We start from the raw sequence: 16637 nt of genomic DNA on the forward strand, positions 1-16637 counted from the left end.
CAGTGGAAATTTTGTTTAAAAATGTAACTAGCATTCACTGTGTTATGTTCCTTCTAAATGAATTTTAGACAGGCCAGAACTTTCACAGTGGAAAGAATGAACAACACATTTACTAGTAATTAATGTGTGCCTGGGAGCTCCCAATTAAATTAGACGTTAACTGGTCTGTTCAGTTTCAAATAAAATGAAAGTGACAGTTAATGCTTCTTATGAGAATTTTTTTTTTTAAATACCGGCAAAATATTGAACAATAATGTATTATATGCTTTTTTAAAAACAAAATAATGTTCATGGAATATTTGCTGTTCCTTTAAGCTTCAAATCAACTATGATCTTGGAAATCTCATAATACATATCCTCCAAGCAAGAAACCTAGTCCCTCGAGACAACAATGGTTATTCAGACCCCTTTGTTAAAGTGTACCTTCTTCCAGGGCGAGGGTAAGTAAAGAAGTTATCTCTTCGAAGTATCATAAGTATTGCCGTATGATTTTTTAAAAAAAAATAGTGATAATGTCTTCTGATCTCTAAAGAGCTTCATATCTTTTGCTTAGTTTTATCTATAATACATGTCATATTTATTTATTTCCAACTAGTAAGCAACGTGGAATTGAAAATTTATAATTAAGCCTTAATGGGTTTTGGAGATTCATGATCATAACAAAAGCTGCCTGGGTAAGAACGTATTAGTATTTCAGTTTTAGAAACCTCTTGTGCTATTACCAATCAGATAGACTATGAAATCATTTCAGGAATTGTTTATGGCAGATTTAAAGAATTAGTTTACCTTTCAAAATGCAGTTGTGAAACCAATGTTCAAGGACTCATCAGTTACTCTTTTGTTTTATAGGACGTGTATTATTCAATACATTAAATGCTCATTAAATGACTTGATGCATCATTATTTACATGCATATTTTCAAATCACTGTTCTAAAATTACAAAATAAAAAAATAATATTTGAAATGTCAACTTATGTAGATAAATGAAAAAGATCTCTTTAAATCTCTTGTGTAAAATATAAACTGTTTATATAAAGCAAGTACTCTTTAGAGATGTTTAATTTTCACATAATAAATGCAAATTGCTGTAGTCTTATATATAAATCATAATTCAGGGATGGCTTCAAACCAGTAATTTGGACCCAACAGATCATTACCTTTTATGAAGAATTTATACTAGCCAAATTAGTATGATGGAACCATAAGTAATCAACAATTGGAGGTATAGTTAAAAAAATTAGGGGATGGTTATTGAAGATTCTGGTTTCCTTTTTGCTGTGTTTTAATTTGAAGAGCAACATTTTAATATAACTTTTTACTGGGAAATTTTCAGTCATTGGAAGTATAAGTAGAAAGAATAGTATAATAATCCATCATGCACCCATTACTCAGCTTCAACAATTACCACTTTCTAGCCAATCATGTTTCATTTTTACCCTTGTACACTCCCTCCATGCAGATTATTTTAAAATAGATCTCAACTATTGTAACTTTTTTATGCAAATAGTATATACTTCTAAAAAAAAAAACTTTTAAAGTGATTAAAATACCACACATAGCCATAATAATGTTTAATTTTTAAATCTCTTATTTCCCCCAATTGCTGCCTAATATTTTCCTAGTCAGTTTGATGACCTAGTTGATATATATAAAATATTCTGTCCATCAACAGCAGAATATCTGTGTGTGTGTGTGTATATATATATATATATATATATATATATATATACATTTTTCAGATGCACATAGAACATTAACCAACATAAGCTATGTTGTGGGCCATAAAACAAAGCTCAACAAATTTATAAACACTGTTCTATAACTGTAGTTGGTTTGTTTGGACAGGATATAAATTAGAGTTTTACACTGCATTTGAATGCTGCTTACCAGTTGTCACAGCTGTCAAATCATCAATTGTTGGAGATTCGCTTTCCTTGTTGCTATTGAAAAAGCCATGGTAGAGAGAGCCATAATTTACAGTTGCTCAGGAAAATCAAATTAGATAATATTCAGAAAATAATTTGAAAATTGCCAAGTGATATATCTGACTCGGTATACAGCCTTTAATTTCATCCTACCCAACGATTTTATTTAGAAACTTAGAATTGCTGGTATTGGTACTCTAGTTTTAATTCATAGACATCCAACTAGCCCTATAGAACATGAAAGAGGAGTTTCTATGTTAGTTTATATCTTTATGTAGTAGTATAACTGCAGTGTTTCTACTCTTTTGAAATATAGTTTATTTACAATGTTGCATTTGTTTCTGGTATGCAGCAAACTGATTCAAGATACTGAATATAGTTTCTGTGCTATACAGTAGAATTTGCTGTTTATCTGTTTTATATGTAGTAGTCTGTAACTGCTAATCTCAAACTCTAATTTATCCCTCCTCCTCAGTACTTTATTTTTTTAGCATGAATATAACAACAAACTGATAACTGCATTCTGCCTTTTATTTGGGTCATTGGACCATTAGTGTTATTTAATGACAGTATAAGAGGAAATCACTGCCAAGGATATATCTCTAATCAGCATTTGCGAATGAGTGAAAATAAACACTCTCTTTTAATTTTCTATCTTCTTTAATACTCTAGAGTGTCACTTATTATACTACAAGAGAGTGGTTATCTTTTATTTGTTACAATATATGCTTTAATCCTTTTGCAATCCTGTTGCAAACTTGAATAACCGGAAAGATCAGACAGTTGGCATGAATAAGGCAGTCCATTCCGGAGTGGGTAACAGAAAGAAGGGTGGGAACTATAATGAAATGAAGAGTGATGTTCCCACCTAAAGCTATCCCCATGCAATTTGTCAAACAAAATATGCCTTCTGGATGGGATTTGACCAAAACTCATGCTAGTATGCCATTCCTATTCAATTCCTAGCCTTTTCTTTGAATTACTCCTAATTACTATAGTAACCAAGACCTTGGAATGTATGACACTTGGGAAGCATTATTTTCACCTTAGTTCAAAGACTATTTTCTACCTCATGTTGTTTGTGTATTATGGTGCAGCTCCTTTAGTTTTTTATTCTCACATTTTCTTCCTTACTTCTGTTCCTAACTTTTTTCTTCCTGTCTTTCCTACTTTCCCGCTGTATCCTTCATTCTCGATCTTGGAATCAATGCAGTCAAGTCATGGTTGTCCAGAATGCAAGGTAGAGTTGGTTCTCTTTCAGTGTCACACTTTGCTGAAATGTCTAGAGTTTTTTTTTTTTTTTTTTTTGGCCTTTCATGTACATTTACCTGCATTTCAACGTGGGCTATAATTTTTATTTTTCTGCATGTTGGTATCAATTGAATTAGGCTAATAGCAGGCTGTTCTGATCACAACATTACTAAATATGTTTAGCAGATACATGCAGAAGAGGATAGAAAAGTCAAAAATAATAAAAACATAGAAAAATATGATAAAGAAATATCACTCTGTAATTAGACATAACTAAAGTTTTGTTTATAATTTGCATAAATTCATTTAGCTTCTCATGTACTAATCATGGCTTAGGTCCTTCTGAGTCTTCTATGACAAATTAAAAAAATATAGAATCATTTTTCGGAAGAAATTAATTGGCCTTCTGGATGACCAGTACTACATATAAAGCCCATCTTAAACATGAGAGTTGTCTCATCCTTTACTCTCAGTTAGACCTAACGTTGAAACATTTCCATGTCTTTAGACCTTCTGTACCACAAAATTATTGCTGGGCAATTTTGGATGCCATAATCTGCCTGTTCCAGCACGAGAACAACTCCTTTGTCTATTTTCTGCTGCTGCTGCTGCTGCTGCTGCTAAGTCACTTCAGTCGTGTCCGACTCTGTGTGCTAGAGGGTGTTAAATCAGTATATTGTCAGTTAAGGGTTTTTCTTAATATATAGCCAAAAGCATTTTTTGCACACCTCATTGCATATAAATCAAATGTGTTATTTAGTTGGGGAGGTGACTCTTGTACCATCTGTAGCAACACAGTGATGGGAATTTTAATCCCACCCAGAATATTAATGGTACAGGATTTTTGTCTTTGATAATAAAATTCAGTATCTTTACTAAACCTGACAAACTGTTGAGCAAAACAGGCAGTTTCTGATTTGTAAGAACTTAAATATTTAAATATTTCAAATAGTATTAGCCAATACAACCTTTCTGGTGCCCAGAAGCTGTTTCCTTGCAGCCACATAATTATGGCTGCCAGAAAATTTGAAACTGAGAAAGGTCACTTGTTATGACTGGCTTTCTCTTCTCAGGCATCATCCAGACCTCTCAGACTGATTAGCAAAGTGAGTTTTGTTTCAAAGGGATCATGTCATTTCAGAACAGACATTATCAGTTCCTTTATTCAGAAGCTTTCCCTCTTTTATCAGGAGAAACCAGGGGGAAATTATTGGAATGACAGTGCTTGTCTATATTTAATTTAGAAGAGAACATGTTTTTTGTAAATGTAAATAATAGTCAAAATAATCTGAGATGTGCTGGATTACAGCATAGGAGATCTAGAAGTCACTTAGTCATACTTTTCATATTGAAGTTATTTTCATCATGTCTTCTAGAACTGGCAGTGTGAAAAGGAATTATACCGATAAAGTATTGACATTGTAAGTTAGACTGAAGAAGCCATTGAGTAAAGTCCTTAAAGGCTTGAGTTTGAAATTCAGCCCTACCACTTAGAAGTTGTGAGGTTTCTCTAAAACTATGTCCTCTTCTACCTAGGAATCTTACTAGCCCCCTCCCAGGATTATTGTGAAACACATGAAGAATGTACCAAAAATGATAAGCATAATGTCAGGCACATAATAAGCTCTCAATAAATGGCAGTTGCTATTATTTATAGACACGCATAATAAATTCCATGTTGCCAGTGGTCACTTAACTCTATAACAGAAAAGAGATATAGAATGCTTTGGCTACTGAATTATACAAAATTATTTAACAACACTATATAAAAAATCAAGCAACTTTTCTTCAGTAATAAGTATAATACATCCTTAATGATTTAAAAAAAACATTTAATGTCCTGTTAACTAAAAGAATTTCACTCGTCCGGTTTTCTTGTCTCCTTTCGTTTCCTCTTCCCATCCTTTGATCAAGATGTTCATAAGCTCTGATAGCCCAGATATCAACCAAGATGAGGTGAAAGAAAGACAATAGCCTAAAGAGTCCATTAACTCAATACTTGTCCCTAAATAATTAAGAAATGAAAATGAGCATATCTGAAGGATTTCATTCACTTTTCTTGCATTACACTGCTAGACAAAGTGCAGAATTTTTTCTCCCACTAATGAGATTTTGCTATAATTGAAGCTTATTTTCACTATTCTGGTTGGACTTTCGCTAAACACCCTTGTTAACATCTCAAACTATCTCCTCTGGAACGAATGTGAAACAGGTATACATGTTGTATATATTTACAATTTGAAGGCCAAAACTTATTTTATTTCAGTAGATTTTTTTAAAAAAAGAAGTACAAACATGTTTTAAGGATCCATTCAATAAACAATTTTTTTAGCAGAAACTACTCCAAACTCTTTGCTGGGGTTGGAATTGAGAACACAGCCATAGTCTCAGACCTCAGGGAGCACAGTCAAATGACAAGTCATATATGCATTCTTTCACACAGAGAAACAGAGCTTATAAAATGGGATATGCTCTGTGCTTCTTTCTAAATTAAAGGCAATACCCTCAGAGGAATAATTTTGAAGAAAACTTGGCTGGTAATGCAGGAGACCCCAGTTTAATTCCTAGGTCAGAAAGATCTGCTGGAGAAGGGATAAGCTATCTACTCCAGTATTCTTGGTCTTCCCTGTGGCCCAGCTGGTAAAGAATCCGCCTGCAACGCGGGAGACCTGGTTTCAGTCCCTGGGTTGAGAAGATCCCCTGGAGAAGGGAAAGGGTACCCACTCCATTATTCTGGTCTGGAGAATTTCATGGACTGTATAGTCCATGGGGTAAAGAGTCGGACATGACTGAGCGACTTTCACTTCACTATATGTGTGTGTGTGTATGTGTGTATGTATTTATGTATGTATATGTATATATTTATGTATGTATATATATGACTTATTATAATTTTTCAATAAAGAAATATGTATGTATTTTTCCAATCAAGAGAAAGCAAATAAATGAAGACCTTCAATATTTTATATAATTCTATGAGGGTTAAATATAAATAAGCCATTATATTCCATTCTTCTTTCTCAATATTTTTTAATTAAAGAGAAACTCAGAGAACTGTTTTATTCTGCTGGTTTAGGAGAAAATAACTGAATTTTAAATATCTTTCCTGTCAGCCTAAAAATCATACCTACTTATGAAAAAGTGACCATAACAATAAAAATCAAAGAAGAAAGAAATTAGTCAAAACCTCAAGGAAACAAAGGTTTAGCTTTTTTGATGAGCACCATGTCCCATCTTGATTAATTGGCTTTTTATTTTCACTTATTAAAAAAAGTCTCTGATTATTAGATATGACTTACTTATCCTAAAAAAATATTATTTCAGCCTTCACATTCGAGACTGTAGTGTGTTTATTAGACAAGGTGGGGAAGAAAAATGAGCTCCACTTTTTTCTCCACCTGGATTTCTGCTCACATTCAAGAATTCTGCTTACCTGACCATTTTCAACTTATAAATCCACAGGTTTTGATATGGTGCTGAGAAATGTGGAGTTTCCAATTGTTGAAAGTCAGAACATAGTCCATTGGCATTTTGCCCAATATAGTCAGTATATGGTAGCCATAAGACAAGGGTAAATTAAGGCAAAACTCTGTGTGGCCTTTGTGGCCTTCTCTGCACGTCAGGAAATTCAAGTGTGAAAAGATTGCAAACGATTTCATTTGCATTTACACAAGTCAGCCTGGGCTGGTAGAGGCAAGATCAGGAGTAAGATGTGTTTACCTTCATTAACCCTAAAGTCAAAGGATACAAACTGGAGAGTCGAACTTATATTATCTAGTAAATTAAACATCTAAATTTTTCCCAACTAATTCTTCTTATATCACCCTTAATATAAAAAGCAAAATCATAAAATATAAAAGGATGTAATTTACTAAAATTATTTTTTATTTTTGTTATAAAATATTTTAAACTTACTGAATATTATAGAAAATACTGTCACAAGTTTTATGTTCTTAATATCCAATTTTATCAAATCTTGATATTTTGCTATATTGGCTTCAGTTTTTTTTTTTAATAAAAGGTATATTATAGCTACCCCTGAAGCCCTCTGAAACCATTCCCGTTTATCTGAGATAACCACTAAATAGACTGTAACATCTAATAAATCCCATGCTATCTTATGATATTAACATGTTTGTCATAAATATATACAAGTAGATGTAAATAATTTACAGTATTATTTCATGTGATTTTAATTTATATCTTGATAACCTACTCTAGGTTTTCTTCTGAAAATTATTTGCTAAAGATATTTTTTTAATATTTATCCATCTTGATATATAAGGTGTTTTCATTCAATTTAACTACTTCTTAAATTTCATTGAATGAATGTATTGTAATGCCTGTATTTCCTATCTTATCCACATATTATTAAAAACAATATTGCAATGAATGTTCCTGAACAATTCTTTAGGTACATATGTGACAATTCTCTAGAGTAAAATTGGAATAAGTTAAAGTGGAACTTTCTGAGTACTTGGGTATATAAACTTCACTAGACAGATTTATCTAAATCATATACATAAAAATATATACTTTCTGTCCACAGTCCATGAAAGTTTGTGTGTCTTTGAATCATTGCCTATTCATTTCCCCAGAATTCTTTGCACTTTATGCTGAATGACAAAATTGTCACATCGTGTTCATATTTTTGTACATTCAAATAGGCTGGTTAAAAATGAGAACAGTGCTGCTTCATTTCTTAAATTGAATTCAGTTCACAGTGGCTGAAATCCGAAGGCTTTGGAGACATAAACTAGTCGGTTCTCAATCTTGGCAACACATTAGAATTATTCATGTCATTTTAAAAATTCTGATGCTCAAGCCTCACTCCAGGACTGTTAAATAAGACTCTCATAAGGGATAAAGGGAAGGGAGTTGTGGACACATACTGTTTGCACCAGCCCCCACAACTGGAACACAGATCCCAGAGTGGTTCTAACAGGCAATCAGTGTTGGAGATTACTGCCCTTGTATATGCAATAAGAAAGAGAATAAAGCCAGAGGGAGAAAAAAGATATTTGGCTGTAGTTCAGTTTAGTTGCTCAGTCATGTCCGACTCTTTGCGACCCCATGAACCACAGCACGCCAGGCCTCCCTGTCCATCACCAACTCCCGGAGTGCACCCAAACCCATGTCCATCGAGTCAGTGATGCCATCCAACCATCTCATCCTCTGTCGTCCCTTTCTCCTCCTGCCCTCAATCTTTCCAAGCATCAAGGTCTTTTCAAATGAGTCAGCTCTTAGCATCAGGTGGCTAAAGTACTGGAATTTCAGCTTTAGCATCATTCTTTCCAAAGAAATCCCAGAGCTGATCTCCTTCAGAATGGACTGGTTGGATCTCCTTGCAGTCCAAGGGACTCTCAAGAGTCTTCTCCAACACCACAGTTCAAAAGCATCAATTCTTCGGCGCTCAGCTTTCTTCACAGTCCAATTCTCACATCCATACATAACCACTGGAAAAACCATAGCCTTGACTAGATGGACCTTTGTTGGCAAAGTAATGTCTTTGCTTTTTTAATATGCTGTCTAGGTTAGTCATAACTTTCCTTCCAAGGAGTAAGCGTCTTTTAATTTCATTGCTGCAATCACCATCTGCAATGATTTTGGAGCCCAGAAATATAAAGTCAGCCACTGTTTCCACTGTTTCCCCATCTATTTCCCATGAAGTGATGGGACCGGATGCCATGATCTTAGTTTTCTGAATGTTGAGCTTTGGCTGTAGACGTATCTCTAAAAGTGAGTGGTGAAATGGAGCTTGATTCTCAATATTTTTATCTAGAATGAATAAACTAGTGTCTGGGGGACAATATAGATATTCCAGAATTTAGCAAGGCTTGAGGCCATTAATATAATAAGAGTTAGTATGTTGTCCATTGTTGTGAATAGAACTACAGATCTAGGGTGAAAATCCACTACTTTCAGGGAAAGGCAATTTATGAATTCCAGGCACAGGAAAGGACCCCAGACAAATATTAGGTTGGTCCAAAAGTAATTGCAGTTTTTGCGTTGTTGATATTTGCCATGTGATATTGGAATACATTCTAAATAAATGTGGTTGTTATCATTTTAATGCACATTTCTCACTTAATATTTTTTGCTAATGACTTATTACTTGCTGTCTATATTCATTTTAGACCATGGAAATAATGTTAGACAAAAAGCAAATTCAACCAATTTTCTTATTTGAGTTCAAAATGGGTCATAAAGTAGCAAAGGCAACTCACGAAATCAACAATGCATTTGGCCCAGGAACTGCTAGTGAACATACGGTACAGTGGTGGTTCAAGAAGTTTTGCAAGGAGACGAGAGCCTGGAAGATGAGCGTAGTGGCCAAACATCAGAAGTTGACGTCGACCAACTGACAGCATCATCAAAGCTGATCTTCTTACTACTACACAGGAAGTTGCCAAAGAACTCCGGGTCAACCATTCTGTGGTCATTCAGTATTTGAAGCAAACTGGAAAGATGAAAAAAGCTTAATAAGTGGGTCCCTCATGAGCTGGCCAGAAATAAAAAAACTCACCATTTTGAAGTGTCATCTTCTCTTGTACTCATTTCAGGAGCACATATATTATTAATAGAAACGTCATCTTCTCTTATTCCACACGAATCATTTCTTAATTGGATTGTGATGTGCAACAAAAAGTGGATTGTCAATGACCAGCTTAGTGACTGGACTAAGAGAAGCTCCAAAACACTTCCTAACATGGAACAACAGACTGGTTCCAAATAGGAAAAGGAGAACGTTAAAGCTGTATATTGTCACTCTGCTTATTTAACATATATGCAGAGTACACCGTGAGAAACGCTGGGCTGGAAGAAGCACAAGCTGGAATCAGATTGCCGGGAGAAATATCAATAACCTCAGATATGCAGATGACACCACCCTTATGGCAGAAAGTGAAGAGGAACGAAAAAGCCTCCTGATGAAAGTGAAAGTGGAGAGCGAAAAAGTTGACTTAAAGCTCAACATTCAGAAAACAAAGATCATGGCATCTGGTCCCATCACTACATGGGAAATAGATTGGGGAAACAGTGGAAACAGTGTCAGACTTTATTTTGGGGGGCTCCAAAATCACCGCAGATGGTGACTGCAGCCATGAAATTAAAAGACGCTTACTCCTTGGAAGGAAAGTTATGACCAACCTAGATAGCATATTCAAAAGCAGAGACATTACTTTTCCAACAAAGGTCCATCTAGTCAAGGCTATGGTTTTTCCAGTAGTCATGTATGGATGTGAGAGTTGGACTGTGAAGAAGGCTGAACACCTAAGAATTGATGCTTTTGAACTGTGGTGTTGGAGAAGACTCTTGAGAGTCCCTTGGACTGCAAGGAGATCAACCAGTCCATTCTGAAGGAGATCAACCCTGTGATTTCTTTGGAAGGAATGATGCTGAAGCTGAAACTCCAGTACTTTGGCCACCTCATGAGAAGAGTTGACTCACTGGAAAAGACTTTGATGCTGGGAGGGATTGGGGGCAGGAGGAGAAGGGGACCACAGAGGATGAGATGGCTGGATGGCATCACAGACTCGATGGATGTTAGTCTGAGTGAACTCCGGGAGATGGTGATGGACAGGGAGGCCTGGCGTGCTGCGATTCATGGGGTCACAAAGAGTCGGACACAACTGAGCGACTGAACTGAACTGAAAGCCAAATTTGCACCAAACGAAGGTCATGGTCACTGTTTGGTGTTCTGCTGCTGATCGACTGCCCCTTTCTGAACCCCAGTGAAACCATTACATCTGAGAAATACACTCAGCAAATCGATGAGATGCACCAAAAGCTGAAATGCCTGCAGCCGACATTGGTCAACAGAAAGGGCCCAATTCTCTGCAACAATGCCCAACAGCATGTTGCACAACCAACATTTCAAAAATTGAACAAATTGAGCTACAAAGTGTTGCCTCATACTCCATATTCACCTGACCGCTCACCAACTGACTACCACTTCTCAAGCATCTTGACAAGTTTTTAAGGGGAAATGCTTCCACAACCAGCAGGAGGGAGAAAATGTTTTCCAAGAGTTCGTCAAATCCCGAAGCATGGATTTTTATGCTACAGGAATAAACAAACTTCTCGCTGGCAAAAGTGTGTTGATTGTAATGGTTCCTATTTTGATTAATAAATATGTATTTGAGCCTACTGATAATTATTTAGAATTCATAGTCCAAAGCAGTAATTACGTTTGTACCAACATAATAGGTTTGTTTTCCAGGCAAGAAAATTAGGAAAAAGCCAGTGAATGTTAGAGAAAGGTTTGGTCTGTGTGGGTGCCATTGGCTCATAGCAAATAGCAGTGATTCCAGTTCCATTGACTGATGCTCAGTATAGATGTTTTGTCAAACTTAATTAAAATCAGTTTTAAAAATACTCATGCTTAAACATGTAAAATATAAGCTTCTAACTGTTGATCAGAGGGCATGGAAGAGTCAAGGACAAATTCAAATGGCCCAAGTTATAACAAAGAAAAGTTTTGATTTGGTTTATCATTTATAACAAGGTATTGACAGAAACCAAGAATTTGTATTTAACTAGGATTGTTTCATAACTGTGTTACTGTTTTACTAAAAGTGTCAGAATCTTATATTTATACTATAAATATAAGATAACAAATGTTCATGAGATCTCAGCTATAGCAACTGCCATTTTTCATCCTTTCCTCAGTCAATACAGTTATTATAGTTTTTTATGGAAAAAAATTGAAAAACCATTTGGCTTTGCTGACATGATCACTTGCAAAACTATTAAATACCAAATTATTATTTATGAGATAAGAATATATTGACATTACTGTATAGTTCATGTATTATCTCACACATTCAGGAGAGATTAAGATTTCTAAAACTGTATTACAGTTAGAACACCAAAAAGTTTTTCTTTAAAAAAATTTGACCTTAGGGAAAATAAAACTAAAGTATTCCAAGATGTTTTTAAATTGTTATTGTGCATTCAACTTAAGATATGGTTTAAGACATCAGTATGATGAGATGATTACATAGTGATTCAAAACAAAGTACCTTTAAAAGTCTGCATGCCCTTCAGGTTGACTATGAAGTCATCAGTCAAGGTGGATAATCAAGATAACTTTTTCTTTTCTTCTAATTCAGTGCTGAGTACAAGAGAAGGACTAAATACGTTCAGAAAAGTCTTAATCCTGAGTGGAATCAAACAGTGATTTATAAAAGTATCTCCATGGAACAGGTATGCAGCTATTATTTTCTATATGGCAGATTTAGGCTAATATAAAAACAGTGATGATAAAATTATTGAAATATTGTGATTTATGTCAATTTTGCTATATAAACAAACAAAATAGGTAAAGTACATATAAGAATTGTAGCCATAAAAGGAACTGGGTGCAGTTCAAAGATACAGTAAAAGAAAATGTGCACATTTTGGCAAAACAGCTAAAAAATAAACACAATAAATAAGATTGGCAGATCATTTTCCATTGATTATTTCAAAATGAAATATTTAAGTAGAATGGGCTCTATTATATTTTGAGGGAAAATATTTCCAGCTAGGCACATCATGACATTTATAAACAGTATAGAGATACAAAAGAATTGGATACACTGAAATGTATTATCCCATCAGGCAACATTTGGGAGATCATCTTTTCTCTAAATTGAGACTTAATAAAGATCTGGCATTGGGGAATTGAATTGTACAAAAGAAAGCATGAAGAAAACTAATGTAAAGGGTTATCACCAGAAACAGAATGACTCTAGGCAAAACTGCATCAATATGTTTGTGAAAATCTTCATAACTACGCATGATTTACAGAAAATAACTGATGGCTTATAAGGATGAATTAAGAGAGAAGAGAATACAAATAAAATAGAAAGAAGACATCTATGGAAACAAGTTACAAATGAGTTCTCTTTCAAAGTGAGACTACTAATTTATCCTCTGGAAGATTTCTAACTTCACTGTGAAACTGAAGCCTGATATCAATTATAATCTGGGTTCTTGAGTTGAAAATAAGTTAAATTCACCTGCAAAAATAAGATAATGCTACTAATGTGTTTTGGCAATTTACTGAGACAAAAAACTAAAATCCAAATACTTTATCTAAATAACCTAGACATTTTTATGACCTATGAATCTCACATGTTAAAGAGTATACATAGATTCTTCTTTGTACTTTTAATAATGGAAGGGGGTAGATAACAGGAAATAAGTAAAAATCACCCTTTTGTTTGCAAAACAGTGAGGTACGTTATGATCAAACACTCGGTTGGACCACAAAATGATTGACAGTTTACATAATATTTAATGTAAGTATACAGTTTTAGATAAAATTAAAACTATTTTTACTTAAATAGACAGAGTACAAGGAATAAAAATAAAAGGCTCTGTTATATGAGTATAATAAAAATTTATAATGAGAATGAGGTTAATAACATTTTGATTTGAACTGTAGCTCAAGAAGAAAACACTGGAGGTGACAGTCTGGGATTATGATAGATTTTCTTCCAATGACTTTCTTGGTGAGGTGAGCCTATGGTTTCTTTTACTTTTCATTTGCTTCAGTATAAGCCTTTATTTAAATCCTGATGGAAAGGAAATTTCTTAAATGTATAAAGTAACCATTTCTGGATAAAATTCTTTGGTGAATATAATTTATTTTCAAACTGACTCTTTGAATAGATGAATATTTGGAGAATTAATTTTTACTTTACCACTTAATGTACTTTATAATTAGTTTTCAAGGTGAAATATTAATTGTTTGATAGAAAGTTATATAATCATGTTGTGAATCCAAATGACTATGTTAAAGATATGGGATAAATTTATTATAAAATGAGCTGAACTTTTTCAAATGCTTTTTGAAGTTATTTAATTGCTGTTCCTCATTGCATGTATGAATGACTTGATATGACAATTTACATTCTTATTTAAGTGTCTCACAGAAAAATCTCCAAATATTTTAAGAAGCAAAGCTAGAAGTCAAAGAAAACAATAAAAACAAATTTTTTGTAAATCACAAAAAAATGTAACCTAATCATGAAATCTGGCAGGATGGTCAGATCTTGTGACTTTTTTTCAAATAATGTTTTAAAAATAAAAATACAGATTTCTGTTTAGTGATCTTTGCTTAAAGCAGAAGTTATGAATTATTGTTAAAAAAATAAATCCTCTCCAAAAATATATAATACCTAGAAAATATGATATCCTTTTGATAGAAACAGTAGACAACAGTTGCATAGTCTTAAGTGACACGAGGTCTTGTTTGGTTCCTACATCTGTACCTCTTTCCAATTTGAACTTCACCTACAGGTTCCACGTGGAATAGCCACTTGGACTAATCTTGGTTTTAGATAGGACTACTCTAGAATGTACTGTTATATCTGATTTATGAGCCTATTTCAAAAAGCTGATTTACTGATGTCCTGATAATTTATTATTCACATAAACCTAAGGCATATATCCATTGTGCTGGTTTTCATTTTTTTTATAGTGATCAAATTTAAAATGCCAACTACTGTAAAATGCACCATTGTTTATGTACCACTAAGAAAAAGAAAACGTTGCCAGTTAAGCCATGACACAGTGCCTTCTTTTCATAAATTGTTGGTCATATCCCTGTTCTAAATGTGAGCTGATATATTTTAAAATAGATGGAATAAGTTGCTAATTGAAAATTAGCCATTCTTTTCATTTTGTCCCCCTGGTAACTAAAAGTAAACAATCTCCAGAAAACTGCTAGCCAAGTTTAGGACTGAATGTGTCCATTTCACAAAAGAAAACTTTATTTCATATAGAAATTGACTTGTAATCTCTCTTTTTGCATCATCTCCAAATAATTTAATTAATAGTCAGAGATGTAATACAGTTCAGTTTAACCAAACATTTGTAAAGCATTTAATATGCACAAGACATTGTTCCCAATACCATGGATGAAGAAAAATGAGGAAGATAGCCTCATCATACTAAAAGATATACTATATTCTTGACGTATGTCCTTGAATAAATTTCAGGTCACAGAAGAAATTAACAAATGAATTGTAGCTTAATCCATAAATTTCATTCACTTACTGCATTTTTTTTCAGGTACTGATTGATTTATCTAGCACATCTCACCTTGATAACACGCCTAGGTGGTATCCACTCAAAGAACAGACTGAAAGCATTGATCATGGCAAGTCCCATTCCAGTCAGAGCAGCCAGCAGTCCCCAAAGCCATCTGTCATCAAAAGCAGAAGCCATGGTATCTTCCCTGACCCATCCAAGGGTAGGAAATATTTGAAGTAGCAAAACTCTTGTCTATTTGTTCACTCAGTATCTTTCTGAATATAAGTGCCTGTATATTTAATATTTTTGAAAGGTTGGGTTCTACTGGGAAATATTTAATACAATATCATGCAAAGAGTGATGGATATGGAATCTGGAGAAATGGACTTTAGTCTCAAATCAGCCCATAATTAAGTTGATGCCTTTGTCATCTTCACCACTCTGGTTCTCTGTTTTTGAATCTGTAAAATGGAGAAGGTTGCATTATATGAGCTATTGGGTCTTTTCCAGCTCTCAAGATCCAGGATAATATGATTTTTTAAAATATATTGGGGTATTTCATAAACAAAACATAGAAATCCTCAACAGTACATTGACTAGACGTAATCATCATTATCATTTTTGCATATTTCTTCTAATTGCTTATATCCCTATTTTTCATATATACATTCTTATTCATTATAAATGTAATGAATACATTATAGTACATACAACTTTCCATTTTGCTTTTTAATTATATCAAAAACATTTTCCTTATGTCATCAAAACAATTGATATGCTGAAAATTACTTAAATCTTTCCTAAATAGTGGATTCAAATGCATTCTATGATTTTTTTTTTAATTATTTTTTTAAATTGCAGCATCATACACTGGGTTTGGCAGTATGCACAGTTTTCTCATTTGAATAAACTTTTCCGTTGGGAGGTTCAGTAACCAGTTATCCTACAACACAGCGTTAATTTTCATCATAAACTGATTTTCTGCCTGTATGAGATAACCATGGAGTATCTTTCCAGGATATGCTGAGTTATTTATAAATATTAAATAAAAATTTTTATATTGGATCTGAGTATTCCTTCCTTTTTTGACTCTTCTCAGGAAGTACAACATAATTGAAAAGTGGTTTTTTGCAATTTGGGTCATGTTCTACAAGATGGTAAACTGAGATTATGTCCAAAGGCCACTGAGTTAATATGATAAACCACTGATTACAATATGTGCTTATAGATTACTTTTGAATTTTATATATCATTTCTGGATTCCATGTAGCCAGATTAACTCTGCCCTGATTGCCATTCTGAAAGATAATCAGTATAAAGGCCTCTCTCTGTATAGCTGCCATAGTAAATGTGTGATCTTATATGTACATTCATTAAAATCACCTGAGATGATGGTAATACCATCTCCACTTCCAAGTATCCCGGTGACTCACACC

General features: G+C 33.8%; 1 protein-coding gene across 7 annotated transcripts in view; it reads left to right on the plus strand.

The window, feature by feature from the left end:
- The window catches only part of PCLO (piccolo presynaptic cytomatrix protein), a 377965-nt gene that overhangs the window by 303744 nt on the left and 57584 nt on the right, over positions 1 to 16637 (plus strand). For 5 of the 7 annotated variants that reach the window (XM_060414989.1, XM_060414990.1, XM_060414992.1 and 2 more), the window contains exons 15-19: positions 316 to 440; positions 3140 to 3166; positions 12291 to 12384; positions 13610 to 13681; positions 15241 to 15421. In XM_060414989.1, the coding sequence (XP_060270972.1) occupies positions 316 to 440; positions 3140 to 3166; positions 12291 to 12384; positions 13610 to 13681; positions 15241 to 15421 (499 nt within the window). The remainder of the gene's footprint in view (positions 1 to 315; positions 441 to 3139; positions 3167 to 12290; positions 12385 to 13609; positions 13682 to 15240; positions 15422 to 16637) is intronic. The other 2 variants (XM_060414991.1, XM_060414994.1) reach the window with 1 other exon arrangement.

Source organism: Ovis aries, chromosome 4, assembly GCF_016772045.2.
Source record: "Ovis aries strain OAR_USU_Benz2616 breed Rambouillet chromosome 4, ARS-UI_Ramb_v3.0, whole genome shotgun sequence".
Lineage (NCBI taxonomy): Eukaryota > Metazoa > Chordata > Mammalia > Artiodactyla > Bovidae > Ovis > Ovis aries.